Source organism: Pyxicephalus adspersus, chromosome 8 (assembly GCF_032062135.1).
Source record: "Pyxicephalus adspersus chromosome 8, UCB_Pads_2.0, whole genome shotgun sequence".
NCBI lineage: Eukaryota > Metazoa > Chordata > Amphibia > Anura > Pyxicephalidae > Pyxicephalus > Pyxicephalus adspersus.
Window position 1 is genome coordinate 64,126,285 of NC_092865.1, and position 16,189 is coordinate 64,142,473.

General features: G+C 37.5%; 1 protein-coding gene across 5 annotated transcripts in view; it reads left to right on the plus strand.

The window, feature by feature from the left end:
* BICD2 (BICD cargo adaptor 2) overlaps positions 1-15,814 on the plus strand; it is a 66,761-nt gene extending 50,947 nt beyond the window's left edge. Inside the window, exons 3-9 of one of the 5 annotated variants that reach the window (XM_072420959.1) lie at positions 592-744; positions 2,036-2,476; positions 2,913-3,914; positions 5,762-5,913; positions 10,350-10,560; positions 12,501-12,577; positions 13,739-15,814. In XM_072420959.1, coding sequence (XP_072277060.1) covers positions 592-744; positions 2,036-2,476; positions 2,913-3,914; positions 5,762-5,913; positions 10,350-10,560; positions 12,501-12,548 — 2,007 coding nt within the window. In that variant the 3' untranslated portion in view covers positions 12,549-12,577; positions 13,739-15,814. Of the gene's footprint in view, positions 1-591; positions 745-2,035; positions 2,477-2,912; positions 3,915-5,761; positions 5,914-10,349 lie in introns of all 5 variants that reach the window. The other 4 variants (XR_011922012.1, XM_072420958.1, XM_072420960.1 and 1 more) reach the window with 4 other exon arrangements.
* Positions 15,815-16,189: the final 375 nt, after the last annotated feature.

Sequence of the window (16,189 nt, forward strand, 5' to 3'; positions counted from 1 at the left end):
TAACGTTCGTTTAGTTATTTTCAGTTCATGCGACAATTGGAAAGGAATGCAGCAAACATCACAGGAACTATGCGGCTGTATTTAATAATGGGATTTCTGTGTCCCTGCTCGGCTAATCTGCTGAATAATTCCTGTTCATGAAATTATACATTTCATATAATGGTTATGTGTAAGGAAAAGGAAATGCATCATTTATTTACTTCATTTCTAATATTTGCACATTGAATATATTTTGATGGGCCAAGCAGCTGCAACAATTTGATATCTGACAATGTGCATTACCCTTATGTCTGCTTTTATGAAAAGAATCCTTATTACTTTATATTTCAAGTTTGAATAGATGAGAAATCTTCTTCCTTGCATAAAATATGTAGTATATGTTCAAAAAGTAAAAACTCTACATGGTTATTGTACTATTCACCCACAAATATTTTTGTTGCTTACTCTTTTATAATTTAAATTTGTCATTTATGTATTATAAAAACTCTATAGTGGTAATTTTAACAATAAGGTATAGAAATCGTGTTTCTGGTCAATTGAGATATAAATTCTGTGTTCTATTGCTTTAACATCTTACATTTTTTTCTCCAGCTGAATCAGAATGTGGAAGTGCAGCGGGCTCGCCTTCGCGATGATATCAAGGAGTATAAGTTCCGTGAAGCACGGTTGCTCCAGGATTACACAGAGTTGGAAGAGGAGAACATATCCCTGCAGAAACAAGTGTCTGTTCTCAAGCAAAACCAGGTGGGTACATCAGGTGTCTCATACCTGAATAATATACTTAGGTGCTTGCTCACCACCTACTTTTTGTAACCAAACGTGGGGTGCTTTAGAAGACCCATTTTTCTACTGTAATGCAAGGATGCTAGGAAATGTACGCTAGCCTCTGTTTTTCCCCCTGCTTATGTTTCATGTAATAGTACACAATTATTATCTCACAGGTTGAATTTGTGAGATGAGCAGAAAAATGACATATAATCCACTTTGCAAGTACGTTTGGCCCATAAAACGGGTATTCTGTCCACCATTTTTCTTCTATACACTGTTTAAATGCACTGATTAACCTAATTTGCTCATTGAATTTCCCTTCTTATATTTTGTTTACACCCCATGGAATCTTTACTATGTCCTTATATTTGTCCCAACTTGCCTTTATGGCTGCATCTTCTTTGGGCACAACTCAGCATCACCCTCTAACATCCTCCATCATGACAACACATAGAGATGATAAAGGTTTATTTGCAAAATGTGCAGAGCAAATGTGTAATGTTTACAGTGACCATTATAGTACTTACACACAATCTGGGGTACTAAAAATCCTACTGTAGACAATAGAAATGTTATGTACTTTACTGACGAACATATTGGTTGAGCTCCCAAATATAACATGCATTGTTTGTGTTGGTGAAAGCTACATGTGAAATGGAAAAGTTAGTATGTTGTTTACCTTCTAAAATAGCTGTAACATTACTAAGATTGTGTCTTAAGGGGTAACTAAACTAAACTAAAAAAATATATATTTATTGCAAGTCCTCCAATTTGGTGGCGCCCCCCCCCCCCCCCCGCCCCCCCAAGTTTAGTTAATTTTCTCCAAGTCCGCTGTCCTTGTCACTTGCTTTACACTTGACTGAACTGAAATATCAATGGTTTCAGCCTTCTCAGCTTTCTTCTTTGAACTACAGGGCACCGTCTTCCTAAATTTTGTTGATATAGAGAGGGAAAGCCATTTTGTTGTCTAAATTGGGATAACAGCTTATGGTGTGAAAGCACTGTTCCACTATAGATACAGTACAATGAATGCGTGTTGTTACACTAGGAAAGAAGAAGGTGTGTTACTGGGAGAAATAACAAAAGGGAATTAGGAAGGAAGACAAAATAAATTGGGGCCAGCACATTTACCTGCACTGGTGAGCGGTAGTAAATTCCATTTTTGTTTTTGGGTTTACATATTTTAAAGAAAAATTTTTGTTTGTTGAAGAGGTTATTGAAAAACATGCAGTTGCAGATTTCTCATTTTCTATATTGTTATCCCCAGGTGGAATTTGAAGGTCTTAAACATGAAATCAAAAGATTAGAAGAGGAGACGGAGTTCCTGAACAGCCAACTGGAAGATGCCATTCGGTTGAAAGAGATATCGGAAAGGCAGTTGGAGGAAGCTCTGGAGACTTTGAAGACAGAACGTGAGCAGAAGAACAACCTACGAAAAGAACTGTCCCATTACATGAACATCAATGACTCCATGTACAACAACCATCTGAGCTTCTCCCTGGATGGACTCAAGTTCAGCGATGAGATCACCGAGCCCAACAATGATGATTCCATGAACGGTTTCGAGCATAATGGAGTCATGAAAATGAATGCTGACAACAAGATGTCCACCCCCAAGAAGAATGACCCTGCTCCAAGTCTGGTTTCTGATCTGTTAAGCGAGTTGAATATCTCTGAAATACAGAAATTAAAACAGCAGCTAATGCAGGTATGAAAAGAGGTTTGGCTAGCATCCAAAATGAAATGGTAAATGGTCCGTGCTATTCCCTAGAGTTAGGAGTTTACTGAATTTCTCTTTACGTAGATAACACTTGCCTCACACTACATTTGGAAATAAATATATGAATATATCCAGTTACCAGTATATATAATTTGTAAATCCAAACTCAACAAAACAATAAGTTGGTGGGCCCCAAACATCACTGATTTGATACACAATAAGACATGAATAGTTCAAAACTCACCACTGGTTAAAGTATAAAATTACTTTATTCATATAAATTTTTTAAATCTAAAAATGTGAAAGCATTTTAAACCATGTGGACCCAGCTTTATTAGTTTCTTTATTTTAATTGTCAACAGAAAGTCATTTTGAGCTTTTATTTTTTTTTTCCTATCTTATCTTAATCTAAATTATATTTTAGGTTGAAAGAGAGAAAGTTGGTCTTTTGTCTACTCTTCAGGAGTCCCAGAAACTGTTGGAAAACACCAAAGGAGCTCTTTCTGAGCAAAATGACAAAGTCAACAGGCTTACTGAGAACCTGAATGCCATGAACAAACTCCATGCCACCAAGGAGCGTCAATCCGCCCTAGACAATGAGAAAGAGAGAGACAGCCATGAAGATGGGGACTATTATGAGGTTGACATTAATGGCCCTGAGATTCTGGAATGCAAATACAAACTTGCTGTGGCAGAAATCCATGACCTGAAAGAGGAACTCAAGACTGTAAAGTCCAAGTATGAAGAATGTCAGATTAAGTACGATGAGGATAAGAACAGATTTGAAAGTGAAACTCAGTCTATGGCAGAAAAGATTTCCCAACTAGAAAAGACCACACGACAAGATAGAGACCAAGTTGTTAGACTAGAGAAAGAACTAAAGAAAGTGAGTGATGTGGCAGGTGAAACACAAGGAAGTCTTACAGTGGCGCAGGATGAGCTTGTCACATTTAGCGAAGAGTTGGCCAACTTGTACCACCACGTTTGTATGTGCAACAATGTAACGCCTAACAGGGTCATGCTGGATTACTACAAGGAAGGAAAAGGTGGCAGGAACAGTCCTGAGGGTAAAGGGCGCAGGTCACCTATATTGCTTTCCAAAGGTCTGTTGACCACAGAAAATGGCCAAAGTGAGTCTGGTTCTCCAGTATCTCCAGTCCCATCACCTGTTTCTGACCACAGAAAAGAACCCATGAACATTTACAACCTTATAGCCATAATCCGTGACCAGATCAAACATTTACAAGCTGCGGTGGACAGGAGCACAGAGCTGTCTCGACAGCAGGTGGCCAGCCAGGAGCTTGGACCAGCAGTGGACAGGGACAAAGAAACCCTTATGGAAGACATCTTGAAGCTGAAGTCTTTGCTCAGCACAAAGAGGGAGCAAATCGCTACCCTGCGCACCGTATTGAAAGCCAACAAACAAGTGAGTAGCAATTCGCTATGGAGCTTAAGCAATTATTATTTAAATTATAATTTATTCATTGGGCGATATGCTCCAAAGAAAGTAGGTTAGGTTTCATTATTGCAGACTGGAAAGTGTATTTGCAATTAATCTCTGGAACAGCTGAATCTTTTTTTATTTTAAATTAAATCAAAGCAATATATTCTTTTCTAATTCAGCTCTGTTCGTTTGCAATGCTTTCACTGAACATGGATGGATATTCCAGATTTTCTTTGTAAGAATTAGGACTGCAATCTCATGACAGTCCTATCCTGGGGAGAATTTAACTGTTTATATCTCCAAAGTGTTCAAATACTAAGTTACTATATGGCATATAACATTTATTAATAAAACATAGTGTTTATTAGTTAGCTTTTTTCAAGATTCTATGTTTTTAAAAAAGTGTTGTCATCAGTTGGTTACAAAATTCATCAAAAGATAAGCTTTCCACATATGTTTTCAGCAGATCCAGTTGTTCTTTATTTGCCTCCATAAAAGTCACAGATCTAAGGTGTTTTTAGCAGCTCACCAATCCCCTTCATCAGTAATGGAAGTTGGGGGAATTTTTATTTGTTTTGTTACACTGGACTGTTTAAAAGTCTTTATTTTGCATTAAGGAGAATCATGCCATATGCAAGGTAAATGACAAAATATGAAAGCATTTTCAGGGAAAGTACTGTGTTCTCTTTGAATGGGGGTCATTACCTTTAAGTGGTAGGCTGCGTACACACAGTACATGTTGATGGATCCATGAATGCCATCTGGCGATTGCTGTACTCATCAGATTTTCCGTAGTGCTTGTCTTAGCTGATCATCATTTGACATGTGTACGTAGCCCTACATTTACCAATTACTTCCACATGTACCTTTTGCAGTGTATGCTAGAGGTATCCTGTCAGTAAAAGCTGCATTATTTTGTCCAGAGAGGTAAAATAGAGTTCCTGTAATCAGAAAATTTGTGAATACTGCTTAAATGTAAATGCTTTGCTATAGAAGATTTCATGTGCAGTATATTGTATAATGTATGATGGCAAACCACTGGTATTTTATCCAGACAGTGGTATAAATTTATATTATTTCTTGCTGTACAGCTGCTCCTAAACATACAGACTGGGGTGCCCGTATCATTCTGGTTCTTTTTCCATGCATGACAAAAGTTCTGTCTGACTATGCTGGGAACTTAAAACTTCACTACTATCCTGGTTGGTTGCTATCTAAAAGGATATCTTCTGACAGCTAATCCTGGTTGCTAATAATACATCAGCTGTTGTAATCTCTTTATTGCACACTCATGTCACAGCTTTCTAGCAATCCCTCGTGGGGGTGCAACATCTTTCCAGCATGGGATCAGCATACTATTTTACTAAATGGCTGTGAGTTGGTTTATTTGTGCTTTAAAAGCTAAAAACATTGCAAATCCTTAAAAAAAATGTTGCAGACAGTATTGGAATGCTAAAACCTCTGGTACTAGGCCTGGAGGAACATGCTTAACTGAAGAATTGTTTAGAAATATATTTCAAAATGGGAGCATATTGCATGGTCTGTTACAGATTCAGGGGACTCTTAGTATCATAATAGAATAAGTTGATCATGATAAAAAAATATAAAGCCATTTTTTTGATTGAATTTAAATATTTGCCCTCATAAATTGTGTGGAAGGACCAGTGCTATAGCATGTAATATTACACTTAGTCATGAGCTTCTCATGGTGTCATCATTTATTGAAAGTTCCCTGGTCCCTCTGTTTATATGCTGTGGGTAACATCTCAACTCCTTAACAAAAATGTCTGCTGTGACTGCTTACCCAATTCTTGCTTTATTTTCTTCAGACTGCAGAAGTTGCACTTGCCAACTTGAAGAGCAAGTACGAGAATGAAAAAGCCATGGTGACCGAAACCATGATGAAACTGCGCAACGAGTTGAAGGCCCTCAAGGAGGACGCTGCTACATTCTCTTCTCTCCGAGCCATGTTTGCCACAAGGTATGTGACACAGAGAAACATCTGATGTCCTAAGGTTCCAGTATGCTGACAATCTAGATTGTAGGCCATAATAAATAGTATCTTGCAACTGCACAACCATATTGCTGCCCTTTTATTTAAAATTTGAGATAAATTGGATATGATGTGCCCTAATCTAATTATTCTTAGTAAGGAACTTGTTGACCAATATAAAACTATTTGACCACTTGTTGACCAATATAAAACTAAACAGAACTATTCAGTGCTTTGATGTGGGGTCAACAGCCTTTAATGTGCTGGGAGTTTCCCACAGTCTAAAAATCTCAACGAGGTTGTGAAGCCCCAGAGAACAATTCACAATATGTATTATAAATCATACTCCGACTTCCTTTTTATCCAACAAAAGGCAGGAACAGGGGTATTTCTTTTCTCTGCTGACAAGATTTTTCTTACATGACCTCTTACAGCCAACATTGTTTTCTTTCCCTTTGATGTTAACACATATATAAAAATTAACAAGAACATTCAGTTGATTGCAGAAATCAAGAATATACCCAATAGATTATTCATTACATTACCCAGCGCAAGGGTTTTATGCAATAAACTATATATGTGGTATCTGTTGTTTTTAAAGATGCTGTGAGAAGGTCGGGGTCAGAAATCTGTTCTTCAGACAGTCACGTGTCATTTGGGTGGTTTGGTTTTTATGCTGGTAACCCCTGATCTGTCCAAATAAACAAATATGAGTTAAGTTAGATTGACTTTGTGGTTGACTGTGGGAGTGGTTGACTTTTGCAGATGCTGTGCTGCAAATCAGGCCAATCCAGATAGGAACAGGTTTCCCCAATCCACCTTTAAAATTTTGTGGGTCACGGGCCTAGCACAAACATGCAACCAATGAAAGCCATTAAAGGGGCATGACAACCCAGCATCAACATTTTTAGCAGAGCCTAGCAATGGAAACTTATGGACTTCTGTTGGCACAGGTGGTTTCCCTGGTGTGCTGTTTGTGTCTATAGAGTTTTCCTGAAGTGGAAAAACCACTACAATCAACCACATACAGTTGATTTACATTTGATTCCTGGATCAAGGATGTGTGCTGGAGTTTAGGAAGACCGTGTGCAGAATTCTGTGTCTGCCAGCTACAAGCTTTCCTGCTAAACAACATTAATTAGGCCAAAAGCTTTATTAAAGTAATTTTAAGCTTTGTACTTATCTGTGCTGATCATTCCAGTGCAGAACATTAATCAGCTATAGCAGGGCAGCGGATATAAACTGGCCAGCTGCAGGAGAAGTTCACATTGACTTTACAGGTTGAATCTTAGTTGTAAAACCTTGCCATGTAATATATTGGAAACTTACTGATCTGCCTTTAAAGTTTAATGTACACCTGTAATTGGGGAAGGTAGCAGTAATGACTATAAAACCACTTTAGATTTAACAAATGTATAGGCTCGATATTAAATTTTCAAAATGGTAAAAATTATTTTGTTTAAGTGCAGATTGGATTACATCAAAGCCAAGAGCTCCTTGCATTTAAAGTCTTTAGATGCAGCTTTCTCTCCAGTAAGCAAAACATTGATCCAGGTAAGCAGTGATATCAACAAATGTCTCTTTATATTTTCATGAGACTATAGCAGATGCAGGCAGCATTATCTATATACACTTCAGCTACAGGGATGAAGGACCAACTAGACATACTCTGATTCCAGAAAGAACACAGCTTTTTTCAGGAGGGATTCATAACCAAAATGACAATTTAAAGGTACTTGTACTTATTAGGCACAGGTAAAATGCCTAGATGTTTCCCATGACACAGTTCATTTTTACTCTTTGAGTTCAGGTCCACACACTTGCATCAGGATACAATCCTCTGCCTTTTTCAAATGGCATTCACCAGGAGCAGTATCACTCTATATATGCATTCGGCTGTTCTGATAAATGCAGTGCTATACTACTACTTAATAAACTCCGATCTCTTGTACTGTAGTTTGAAAAACTGTTGAGTGCTATTATGTATGTATGCTGCCATTTCTGACCTGGTTCCAAAAAAAACATATTACCTGGTAGATGTTCTGATCTTTTATTTGTAATACTTTCTGATCAAGAATGAATAGGCATCCCAGGAGCTTAGATTATTGGCTGTATGCTTGTTTTAGGTATGGTAGTGATGTTAATGAAGACAAAATAACACAATCATAGATTTCAGCAATGGCAGTTTACATAATTTACCAGTTTGTGTAAAGCCCAAACTCATTTTTTAAATTTTAGATAGTAGAGAAGTGGTAATCCAGATAGAGGAAATGTCGGAACCCACACTTCTTTGAACACCCCTTTAATATAGTTTTATTGCAGACTGACACAGTGTTTTTACCTATAGCAACTGCTCCTATTCCACATATCTGGCCTATCACTGAAAAGTGGTAGATTTTGGCGGCTTGAGAGTGGACAGAAAGTTTTTTGTGTAAGAAATGTTCTCACAATGAGAATCCTGACCCACAGCAACAAGGTTAGAATCATGGAAGAACGAAAAGGTTGATAATTTTGGTTTCTATAGTCCACAATTGGCTAAAAAGCCTCCTGTAGCAAAGTTGCAAGCAATGCCCATGTTTTAAATTATAAGTTTGAGTTCATGTCGTCGGCCTTTATTTCAGAGACTACCATGCATGAAGCCACACTTGTCTTCCACCCACAGCGTGTAAATGATTCCTCAGTTTGGTAACATGAAATAAATACACCAATTAGTCTGTGCTCTTTCTGTACCAAAGAGACTACAGAGTACCTGAGGCAGTGTGGGCACAGCGGGAACCATTAATCCATGAAGCCGGCTCCTGGGGGATGTCATATTGTAATTACACTTTGGAAAAGCTGAAAGATTTGGTATAAATAGATAGGGGTCCCCGGGGACTCAGAGTGTCAGATTCAGGTCACCTAACTTTACTGATTGAAAAATATTTCCACCGCCTGATCTGGAATAATTACTCTTATGTGTCAAGCACTATGGCACATAATACTTTTCATAGTGATGTTGCATGTGGGATTACCACAAGATAAAATAAGCTTTCGGGTACAAAGGAGCTGCCCTATCAGATTTTATTTTGGCTTGATTCCAATCCAGCTTTTTTCTGTTATGGATTTCTGTTTTTTAATATTTTTTTTAACAATCTCAAACCATACTGCACAGACTCATTGCTAACACCTCTTAGATTGTAAGATCTTCAGGGCAGGGTCCTCTCCTCCTTCTGTGTCACGGTCTGTCATTTGCAACCCCTATTAAATGTACGGCGCTGCATAATATGTTGGCTCTATATAAATCCTGTTTATTATTATTAATAATAATAACAACATAGGAGAGGTGGTTGGCCAGCAACTGAACTTAATATACCCAAGAAAAATTAGTTTCACATCTAAGAAGTGTACTGAGGTCCTTATCATCAAGATGAAAGATATCTTAAAAAAGGTGACTTCTGCATATCAAAAACATTAGAACCTTTTTATGGCTTTTGTGGATTTGAACCTGGTGAGCTGGCTTTATCTCACATTGGTTTTCAATTTTCATTGAGAAGGTTTGCTCTACCTCATGCCCTTCAGGGTTGGTCTTTGGAAGATCCATACAGAAACAAAATCATTATAGGAAGTTCTAACCTTCCTAACTAAAAAATAGAATTTTGCTTTGCTGATAGGAAGTAAAAGGTCTGATAGGATAGGTAGGAAGGTAAAACAGTCTACCCAATAGGGGTACATACAGATTCTTCTATTTTCTTTTACCTTTACCACATTAAAACAAAAGTGCATCTCCAGCCTAAACTTGTTGCTTTCTCTTTTAGAACACCAGTTAGTTCACATGCCTAGCGTGTATGGTGGCTGTAGAGCCTTCTGCATCTGCCTCGGCAAACTGACTTGGATAGTGCCAGGGGGACAAAGCCTTGACATTGCAGGTTCACATAATGGGTAAACTGGTATTTGATGCATCAAACATGTAGTCAGGTGCCTCTATGACTAAACCCGAGCAAGAGGAACGAAATATCAGACGGAGATGTGAATTTTGTTGTTGCTCGGAGCAAGTATTCACCCTTATACCTTGTGATGAATGCAGATGGCAGATGGAGCCGTTGGCTGGCAGAGTGGGGCATTGCCCATTGCAGGGGTAGACCTACCAAAGACCTATTGTAAATGATGATATGGCTTGTCACTGTATCTGATGAAAGGCCAAATACTTTCATGGAGGCATGCTGACACCTTTTCAGTGTGCAGGGGTTGAATTTCATGATTTTAAATTTTTGTGGCGGGACAAGAGCTTGAACTTTTTGCTGACTTTTTGCTACCTTGGAAGCTGTGTGTGATGAATGTTAAAGCCAGCAATGGTTTTTATTTGCTTACCAGCTTTCTCTGTATTGCTCCGATAGGTCAGTTCTGCATTATAATTAACATTTGTGTTTTTTTATTTTGCTTTTCAGATGTGATGAGTACGTCACACAACTTGATGAAATGCAGAGGCAGCTGGCAGCGGCAGAAGATGAGAAGAAGACTTTGAACTCACTGCTTCGTATGGCCATTCAGCAGAAGCTGGCACTGACCCAACGCTTGGAGCACCTGGAGCTTGACCACGAGCAAGCCAAGCGTGTGCGCACTAAATCTACGTCCAAAAACAAAACCAGTAACCCCAGTGTAAGTCACGTTCGCTCATGTGCGGACAAGTCTGAAGGGTCCGTCCTCAACAACCAGGTGTTTTGCAGTGAAAAGTATAAGATCTGTTGTGACTAGAAGGAAGCATGACTTTATATTTTTCCCTGCTTGGATAGTCCGCATGAAGTCGCTACAATACTGCAGCCACCTAACTCGTGCTGGTTCATTGTTTACCTATGTATGCAAATGCCATATTTAAGCTGAGCTTGATTATAACTAACATTTGTATATGGGGGGGGGGGGGTCTTGCAACAAGTTAACAAGGAAAAGTGTCAGAGCAGCACCTCCAAGGTTAACTTGTAAAGCGTGTATTTGCTTTGTGGGAACAGATACTAAACTGAAGCCATAATCACTGCTTCGGCCTGGCAAAATGTCTTCTACATTGAGGGGACATCTGGGTCCTAACCCTAAATTGTGCCTGAAATTAGAAAGCTGTCATTTTGAAAATAACTTTGTGATGGATTCTTAACACAGGTGGGCTCTAAATGAATACATAGAGTTCTGTTTTAGCATCTAAAAACACTTGGAACTCGTGTATAAATGTGCCTGAAATCAGAACCGAACCACGGTGACCTTTTCAGATTGGATTCATGAAGCCCACCATTTCTGCAGAATTCTAACCAATCTCTGTGGTATGAAAAGTATCAGTGATTAAAAGCTTCAGTGAAGTGTCAGTTCTCTGATCTTGGGTTCTACCAGGTCCATAAAGGCCGGTAACCTGTTGTATCGCATGCGTCGATCTTTGTATCTTGCATAGCACAAATAATAGGCCTCTGCTTAAGGTGATAGCAATGTTATATTTAGAAGTCCAGAATAGCTGTTAAGTATAAAAGCCTTGTAAAGGATAATGGGATATTTGATATGAAATAGGAGGTCTTTTAGTTCTTTATCACTTTGCAATCACTTTACATTTTAGCTATGTTCTCTTAAAAGTAAATCACATTGGCCAAACTACAAGCCAAGCTACACTATACAACTGTTAACCCTGTAGTACAGATAGAGTAGGATGCAATTTTAGGAATTGGCTTTTTTAGTAAAGCACTTGGCAAATGACAACAGCCAAATACACTTCACTAATTTGGAACCTGCTTGCTTGCCACTCTTTATGCCATCATGGCCATTTGCCGGTTCATATTAAATAAGCCTTTCATTATCCAGTTTATGATTTACTTTCATTGCTGATATTAGTATTAAGAGACTGGCAGTATCCAAATATTAGCACAGGCTTCAAGAAATACTTGATTCTACTCCTTTATGTGGAGAAGAGACCAAAAACCTGAATATTGCTGTAGTACACCTCCGCTGTATCAACAGCATCTGGAAGTGTCCAACACGGCAAGCTAATATTAATAAAAATTAATGGCAGAGTTAAAAGCCAGTTACTTCTGCATATTACTATTAATATTATTATTATTCTATATTATCATAGAATACAGTTGAGTTTGTTTTAACAAACAGGCTTTACTTATGCAAGCACACAGTGCAACAGGGCTCTACAGTAGAGATATACTGCCCCCTAGGGGTCACCACATAAATTTACAACCATGAAGTTCCAATTGGAACTGTACATTTGAAACTTCAGTTCCAATATAAGAAAAAAAAAATAAACGTATTGTTCTGAAATTGTGCCAGTACAAAAAAAGAAGGCTGATGTTTTGATGGGAAGGTATTAAAGGCAAAAAGGTGTTAATTAAAATAAAATAAAGTGCCTGTTTTAAATACTATTGTAAAGCCCTGTTCATTCTGTAATTTTCATAGTAATTTTGTATATTTATAGCTTCCTAGGGCAAGAATGGGTTCTGTTCCTCCTCGTTGTGTCTATAACACTCCCAGCCCAATCTTTCTGTCTGCCTTCTAATTCTTTTTTTTATATCCATTGACCCTGGCAATGCTTCATTCCCTATCACTGCCATTCCTTATAGATAATCAGCACCCTGCTTCCTGCGTCCAGGAACTCTGCCACTAAGTAGTCAGGACAAGCCCTCGTTGTTACTGGAAGGTAATCGTGAGCTTGCTGCCAGCTTTCTGAGTGGAAGATGATCAAATAGAAGCATGCTAACAGGATTGCAGTTTTTGCCCACTAACATTGTGTATCAGACATCACGTTTGCTTGGCTACTGAAAAGCCGATGTTAAAAGTGTGTGGGAAAGTCACAGAGCACTTTTTGTTTTGTTTTAATCATTCCAAGCAGCAAAAGCTGAATCTGCACGTAAGACATTTGTATTTTAGCTAGTATGTGCACTAATAGCAAACTCAACAATTGGGGTAAAAAAAATCAATAAAATCAATTTTTACAATAGGACATAACACATATTACTAAGAGTTTGTGCAAAGGGTTTTTTTTTTATTATATAAAAGAGGTTAGAGTTGCATGTAGGTGATTGCTCTTGCTTATATAAAGTTGTATTCTACAGCATACATTCAGCACAAGCACATCTGCTCTTAGTTTCCTACTGTTGTCTTCGGGGATAATTAGCTACAATCCGGATTCTCTGTCCTGACAATTCTCCTATTTTGCTTTCTGTGGTAGTAATAATATTAAAAATAACTTCAGAAAGGAAGATAATGTTTTCATGGAAAGTAAATCTGATTGTAGCCAGCTAACCAATAGAAATGTTTATATTGATCTAAATATTCCAGCACTGTGAAAATCGTTTTTCTTTTATGTTTAATGGTTAAAGATTTCTTTCATTTTAATACGGAAAAGTATTTTTTTTATTATTATTATTAACCAATTTAATGAATAATTTTTTTGACTTACAGTTGTATAAGGCATTCTTTGTCTTTCCTTTCCCCTGCATGGATTAAAGCTTTTACACCTGTGAAGCTTTGCAGTCTGTTGCAGTTCCAACTATTAGTGGGCACCATGTGCCACCAGTGGCATCACATTGCTTGCCCCCTGCATGGAGATCTAAAGCTTTCCCTTACTTACTGTGCTTACAGTTTTGCTCAAATGCCATAGCAGATGGCAGCTTTTTTTACACAAAAGTAATCTACCAACAGGCACCTACCATCTGGGCTAATGGCTGAAAGCACAGCCTGACGACTAACCACTGCCCGGTCTTGGCTCTTTTCAGACTAACTCACCCCGTAAAGCTTCTTTTCATTGAGTCACCATTTATACTGCTACCTATCTAATTTTTATTTTATGTTTTTCCAGTTGTAGACTAGATCCCCGGAGAAGAACGTGTGGACCGATGCATTGAAATGCATGTAGATCCAGTCCAACTTACCCTTGACAGTTAGAGCCAATGGCACAAAAATTAAAAAGACAAGAAACTACTGCACCCTCCTTTACATTAGGTTTTAAAGTAAGCTCTGCTTCCCACTATTTAATTTTTTTTCTTGGTATACTCTCAATAAATTAAAAGCTTTACCATGAAGTGCTGCTGGGGGAAAGAAAAAAATGCTCAAGTGTTAAACAAACACTCAGCTGTCTCTGTGCTCATATTAGTCACATAGGGAATTTTTTTTCTTTTTAACTATAACTTTTAATGAGAATATTAAACCTGTGCACTTTTTATATTTTAATAAATTTTGTTTCTTATATTTTACATAGTCCTGTTATAGAACATGTCGCGGTTCCATTTATACTGCAACATTTTTTTCTCTGGGTAGTATTAATGCTTGTGCTTGTTGATTTCACTATCGGCATGTTGCAGGGAATTGACCTTCTTCTTGTTTTTGGTGTTTTTTCTTGTTTTGTTTAAACACTCCTTGTTGTTAATATATATATAATTATATATGTTCTGTCTTATTATAGCTTCTTTCACTATAATATTTTTGTTGTGTTAAAATTACTGGTTTTGACTGCCATGTTCATTACAAAAAAAAAATCCAGGGTCTGAAAATTCTGAGATTTTCATACTATATTATTATTCTTAGGAATAGCTTAATGTAACAAGGAAAAAACTTGACTTCTTTGGTTAAAACAGTAAAAGGCACTTGAAAAGAAACAATAAAAGTTTAATAAGTAGTATTACCTAAAATGTCAGATTATCCTGGTTTTTAGGACATTTAAGAATTGCTGATGAACAGAATTTTATACAACTGTACCGATTTTCTAATTCCAAATTGGAATTGTTTGTTTTTTGATTTCTTTATTATCGTGCCAAATTATGGTACACCTAGAAAGTTTTAAATTCTCAACTCAATTACAAGTGTTTGTAAGCCTTTGTTATGGATACCAGTAGTGCCTTTTATATTACAGAAGAGGGAATTTTAGACTTAGACCGAGGAAAGGATTAAAAAATGTTTTGAAATCATGCGGAGCAATAAGTGCAAAGGAATCATTAACAATAACACGCCATCTCGCATATTTTTAGGAAATTTAGGTAGTATATAGTTACGGGAAAAAAATTGTAAAAAATTCCGTTGGTCAGTGAATCTTTTTTAAGTGCAGATCCTTGCGAATTCAGGGATTAAGGAAAATAAAGATTGCAAACCAAAACTAATGGCTTTGATTTTTTTTTAATTAATATTAACTCAAGATGTATTACTTAAACATTTGTGGTGGCTGTCCACCAAAGGGTGGGACCTGCGGACTCTCTCTTTTTTCCACATCGGTGGACGGGGCCTTGACATTCTATTGCTGGCAAATGTGACGAACAACACGTTGATCTTTTGCTCTTTGCATGTTGTATGTAAGCTCTGTTGTTTGCAGGAAACAGAAACTGATAGTGCATCAACAAGCCCCGCCTGGAGGATAGGCGGCCGTTTGTTGAGGCCGGAGCAATTGTTTTAAATTGGTACTCACTACAAGAACGTCATTGTTGTAAGATGACGTAAAATTCTAATCGCGTATTAGGAGGGGGGAAAAAAAAAGATTTCTGTTTGCTGGAAAAACAGTTTAAATTCTAGTTGTTGGGATTTTATATTCTCATCTTTTACAGTATTGATCCTTAAAAATATTGTTACGGCAAATAATTTCATCTGTATGTGGGTATTTATTTGAACTGATTTCATAAAGTACTGTATTATTATAATTATTATTATTATGTTTATGTGCATTACTTTTTAGTGGCAAAGTGTTCTTCAGTTACATGTTATATGCACGTACTCTTGCCAAGTAACCTTTACACAGATCAGCAGAAGTGGTCTCCATCAGCAAGAGTGGCGCTTCTTATAATGGTTTGTCTAGTGAATGGAAAGTGTTAATTATATTAATACAAGGCTGTGTGTAGCAAGTTGCCTGTGTAAGGGTAGTCACATGTATCAATAAAGGTGATAAAAGGAACCAGTGTCTCTTTGTTTTTTATGTTACTAACTTTATTGGTCTTCCTGAAAAACTTTGTGGAGAAATGTCAATGACAGGGCTAAATCCAACAACCTGGAGCAAAGAAAACATAAGAAACCAGCCTATACTAATCAGCCAAGAAAATGTGGAGCTGATGGAGCCCCCATAGCAATCACTCATGCTGGTCTGAATGCTCAATGTAGCAACTCCATTTTACCCCTAGTTTATTTTAGTTTTTAATTATTGATTATTTAGCATCCATACCTTTAGGATATATGACCGTTGAAGTGAGTATGTGAAAACACTCAAGAGAGGGCAAACGGGAAGGGAGACAGAGGGACATTGAGGGTGGGCTTCACGGGTCTACATACTAGA